Genomic DNA, 5,000 nt, shown 5'->3' with positions numbered 1-5,000 from the left:
TGAAGTAATGTAAAAATTCAAGGTCTGAAATGGTTAACATCACTTTAAATTACGTGATTTGAGACGACATTAACATCCACAGACAGAAGGCTCTTTGAGGTGGACTGCTGTGTTAGGTTCACTGTCACTGGTTTACTCTAGTTCTGTTGGCTGTTGCTCTCTAATCACATCGTGGTCACGTGTAGAACTGAAGGATCAATCGTGACGATGGTCACCTCAAAAACAATGATCAGCTGATGTCATCAGGTCCTTCAAACAGGTTTCAGTTTGTGTGTGCAGTCACCACAGGGAGGCGCCACACCCCCCAAATCCACAATCTGCAGGATCTGCACTTTAAAACAAGATGATCAGCTGATCAATGATACCTCCAATCAGTCAATCAATCAATCAATCAATCAGTCAATCAATCAATCAGTCTGTCTGTCTGTCTGTAGAAATCAATTCATCAGGACGGTTCATGGTTCACAGTTAAGAGAAATATAGTTTATTTAATGGAAAGCGCACGCACGCACGCACGCACGCACGCGCACGCCCACACACGCGCATGCCCACACACGCACGCGCACACACAGGTGTGTTGTCTGTCAACAGGATTTGGCACAAAGTGAACACAGCAGAACCAGTCTGGTCCAGTTCAGTCCCAGTCCCAGTCTTCTTCTGGTTTCATGCCCACGGCCCTCCTGCTGAGTTCTGGGAGGTTTGAACTGAGTCCACCTGGCCCAGACCAGCAGGTCCAGTCCAGGTCGGACACAGACCTGAACGTACGCCTGCTCACCACACAGTCTGATCCAGTTTGACATGTGAAAATAAATAAATCCAGTTCGGGTCTGTCCTGCTTAAAAGTGATTCTTTAAATACAACGAATCCAGACCAGGTCCCAAAGTCTGGCACGTTAGACCATCAATGGAGATAAAAACACCTCCTGACATGTCGAACAGGTGGCAGACGGGTGAGGTCCAGGTCCTGATTCAACCAGGACTCCAGGTGGCCAGACCTTTAACGCTGCTAACAGGTGTGACACAGAGAAAACTTCAGACACACCTGGTCAAACCAGTCAAGACCAGCTGGTCCTGGTCAACGAGTCTGGTCCTGGTCAAACCGGTCTGGGCCTGGTCAAACCGGTCTGGTCCTGGTCAAACCGGTCTAATCCTGGTCAAACCGGTCTGGGCCTGGTCAAACCGGTCTGGTCCTGGTCAAACCGGTCTAATCCTGGTCAAACCGGTCTGGGCCTGGTCAAACCGGTCTAATCCTGGTCAAACCGGTCTGGTCCTGGTCAAACCGGTCTAAACCTGGTCAAACCGGTCTGGGCCTGGTCAAACGTGGAGGCGGGAATATCGGAGCTTCCACCTCCTGGATCGGACTTTGAAGAAGAAGAAGAGGAGCATGAGGAAGAGGCAGGAGCAGATGTAGAGGACCACACACAGACTCATGTCCACACTATTGAAACCCAGACCCAGAATCCAAACACCTCCTCCTGCTGCTCCTCCTCCCTCACCTGCCCCTCCCAGACCCAACACCTCCCCCCTCTCCGCCTTGTGTCCAGCTCGAGGCTCCGGCTGCTCATCAGCTTTCCTCTCTAGCTCCTTCCTCTCTTTGCCGTCTCCTCCTCCTCCTTCTCCTCCTTGGTGCTCCTCCTGAGGCCGGCTGGTCTGCACAGGGTCAGGGTCAGCATCCGTATTAGGAGGAGGTGCGGGGAGTCGTGGAGGAGTCAGCGAGTATTTGGGGGACAGGTTGGAGGCTCCGTAGTGTTGTTGGAGAAAGAGGAGGACGTTGTCATTATTCCAGACATGGACGCCATTTTTCTCCTCGTGGCAGGAGGAGCAGAGGGAGGGGCTCGGCCACGGAGCTTTAGGGAAGAGGGGGTCGTCACTCAGAGAGCCTGAGGAAGAGGAAGAGGAAGAGGAAGAGGGAGGAGGAAGGAAAGAGGAGCATAAGAACCACGCTGTTATCTTCCTTCTATTTGGGGGATAATCATACTCAGAACTACAGTTCCCATGATGCTTTGGGAGATGTGAACAGGAAGTACAGTGTTGCCACGGCTAACAGTGGGCCTTTCTCAACGTGCGTTCTTCTCTGTTCTTGTGTTCTTGTGTACTTGACAAACGTCATCAGTCTCAGTCCAAGTTCTGTTCCGATTCAAAAGTCCGCATCTCGCCAAGTACAGTCAAATACCCGGACGTGTTCTTGCCCCTCCCATTTTATGGAGGATGCATCGGGTGGTGACTTGTGTGGACTTGGGGCAGCCACGTATCCCAGAATGCATTTCGTAGCACCGATGGCGGAGGAGAGGACTCACAACTGTAAAGTTACAGGTTTCGAAATACTACTGTTTTAGTAGTACGGAATGTGGTTTTAAGATTATTTTATAACTTCAAATCTGTGGTCGATTCATCACGATTGCGCGTAGTTTAAAATTTGCTCCAAAGTTTCCGGAGATGACCGGCAGACGAGCTGCGATGGTGACGTCATCAAGTACGCTGCCGTCCCTATCGCAGAATGACCGTCCTGCGTCCTCCCGTCCTGGAGAGACTGTACTCACAGGTCCAACTTGCTCAGTCCGAACTGCCAAGTTCGTGAGTCCGAACTTGGTATTGAGAAACGACCCTACATTCAGTCACAGGTCGTATTTGATGACGTCACCATCGCAGCTCGTCTGCCGGTCATCTCCGGAAACTTTGGAGCAAATTTTAAACTACGCGCTATCGTGATGAATCGACCACAGATTTGAAGTTTTAACATCCACTTTCTCACATAAAATAATCTTAAAACCACATTCCGTACTACTAAAACAGTAGTATTTCGAAACCTGTAACTTTACAGTTGTGAGTCCTCTCCTCCGCCATCGGTGCTACGAAATGCATTCTGGGATACGTGGCTGCCCCAAGTCCACACAAGTCACCACCCGATGCATCCTCGATAAAATGGGAGGGGCAAGAACACATCCGGGTATTTGACTGTACTTGGCGAGACGCAGACTTTTGAATCGGAACAGAACTTGGACTGAGACTGATGACGTTTGTCAAGTACACAAGAACACAAGAACAGAGAAGAACGCATGTTGAGAAAGGCCATTAGCAGTCTGCTGAATTAGCTGTTAGCAGCTCCTGTTAGCTGTGCAAACATGGCCGCCCAGAGGAAGAGTCCCTATCCTCATCATCATCATCAGTATTTACATCCTCTTATAAGGACCAGCGCATCACATGGTCGACCTCTGTATGCAGGGAGTCATTGACCTCTGACCTCTGACAGTGAAGGTGGGGCCACGGCGGTTTTGGACAAGCAGACGACATGTTGCCTTACGTGTGTGTGTGTGCGCGTATGTGTGTGTGTGTGTGTGTGTGCGTATGTGTGTGTGTGTATGTGTGTGTGTGCGTGTGTGTGTGTGTGTGTGTATGTGTGTGTGCATGTGTGTGTGTGTATGTATATGTGCGTGTGTGTGTGTGTGTGTGTGTGTGCGTATGTGTGTGTATGTATGTGTGTGTGTGCATGTGTGTATGTATATGTGCGTGTGTGTGTGTGTGTGTGCATGTGTGTGCGTGTGTGTATGTGTGTGTGTGTGTGTGTGTGCGTACCAGCCAGTCTGTAGTTCACCATGTTGTGCTGGTTCCACAGCCAGAGGACCTGGTCCTCTCTGGTCTGGACTCGCTCCAAACTGACGGCTGCTGCCTGTTCGAAGTGTCGACCGCACTGCTGGCAGCCGAAGAACGTCCTGATGTACTGACGCATCACCTGCAGTACCGGCGCTGCTTCACCCTCCAGACCTGCACGAGACACGTACAGTCACACACACACACACACACACACACACACACACACACACCTGCACCGTTTGCTTGTATGTGAGTTCATGGTAAAGTGACCAGTATCTTCTTCAGCACAGCTCGTTGGTCACGATCTCACTCAGACCATAGAGGAGAGGACGCTTCAGACCCAGGTGTGTGTGTGTGTGTGTGTGTGTGTACCTGTGTTTTCCAGTGCGGTGGGCGTGGCATCATGTTGGACGGTCAGGACGTGAAACAGAGTCCAGAGGGCACATGGGTAACCTCGAAGCCCCGGCCTGCTGCCCTGGCAACCAACCCAGCGAAGCTCCGCCCCCAGAAACACACCTGAGATCTGGACAGGAAACAGGAAGTCAACTGCTGCTGCTCTGTGTGTGTGTGTGCGTGTCTGTGTGTTCTGCCCGTGTGTGTCACCCTCATCTTGTTGTCCACCAGGTCCAGGACGGCCTGGTAGGGGATTCGCTGCAGCGGCAGACTGAGCAGCCAATCAGAGAGCGTCTCCATCAGCTTCACGACAGAACCTCCACCTGGATACAACTGCACAGGTAGAGACAGACGGAGGGATCACCTGTGGTCAGGCGTGAGTGTGTATCTGTGTACGTCACAAGTTACAATCAGCTGATTTCTCAAAGATGGAAACAAGAAACCAGGTCTCTGTAATCAGCTTCCTGGACTCCACAGATCTGGACTCTGCAGGTGGATTTCTGCTGGAGAACACTGATGTTTACAGGTGACCATGTTTCTAATCAGCTCTTTACATGTGGACAAAAGACTGCAGGCAGGAAGTAACACGCAGACAGGAAGTCACACGCAGACAGGAAGTCACACGCAGACAGGAAGTAACACACAGACAGGAAGTAGCACGCAAACAGGAAGTAACAGGCAGTCAAGAAGTAACACGCAGACAGGAAGTCACACGCAGACAGGAAGTAACACACAGACAGGAAGTAACACGCAGCCAAGAAGTAACACACAGGCAGGAAGTAACACGCAGACAGGAAGTAACACGCAAACAGGAAGTAACAGGCAGTCAAGAAGTAACACGCAGTCAAGAAGTAACACACAGGCAGGAAGTAACACGCAGACAGGAAGTCACACGCAGACAGGAAGTAACACACAGACAGGAAGTAACACGCAGCCAAGAAGTAACACACAGGCAGGAAGTAACACGCAGACAGGAAGTAACACGCAAACAGGAAGTAACAGGCAGTCAAGAAGTAA

General features: G+C 50.8%; 1 protein-coding gene across 2 annotated transcripts in view; it reads right to left on the bottom strand.

Moving 5' to 3' along the window:
- The window catches only part of qsox2 (quiescin Q6 sulfhydryl oxidase 2), a 13,692-nt gene that overhangs the window by 1,152 nt on the left and 7,540 nt on the right, over positions 1–5,000 (bottom strand). The window contains exons 9-13 of one of the 2 annotated variants that reach the window (XM_076731572.1): positions 4,194–4,316; positions 3,963–4,113; positions 3,573–3,761; positions 1,290–1,879; positions 1–1,070 (exon numbers count right to left, since the gene is read on the bottom strand). The exon at positions 1–1,070 is cut by the window's left edge and continues 1,152 nt beyond it. In XM_076731572.1, coding sequence (XP_076587687.1) covers positions 1,314–1,879; positions 3,573–3,761; positions 3,963–4,113; positions 4,194–4,316 — 1,029 coding nt within the window. In that variant the 3' untranslated portion in view covers positions 1–1,070; positions 1,290–1,313. Of the gene's footprint in view, positions 1,880–3,572; positions 3,762–3,962; positions 4,114–4,193; positions 4,317–5,000 lie in introns of both variants that reach the window. The other variant, XM_076731571.1, reaches the window with a different exon arrangement.

This window comes from Chaetodon auriga, chromosome 5 (assembly GCF_051107435.1).
Source record: "Chaetodon auriga isolate fChaAug3 chromosome 5, fChaAug3.hap1, whole genome shotgun sequence".
In the NCBI taxonomy this organism is placed as follows: Eukaryota; Metazoa; Chordata; class Actinopteri; order Chaetodontiformes; family Chaetodontidae; genus Chaetodon; species Chaetodon auriga.
The sequence above is the reverse complement of the archived record's forward strand: the minus strand, read 5'-3'. Positions and strand labels throughout refer to the sequence as shown.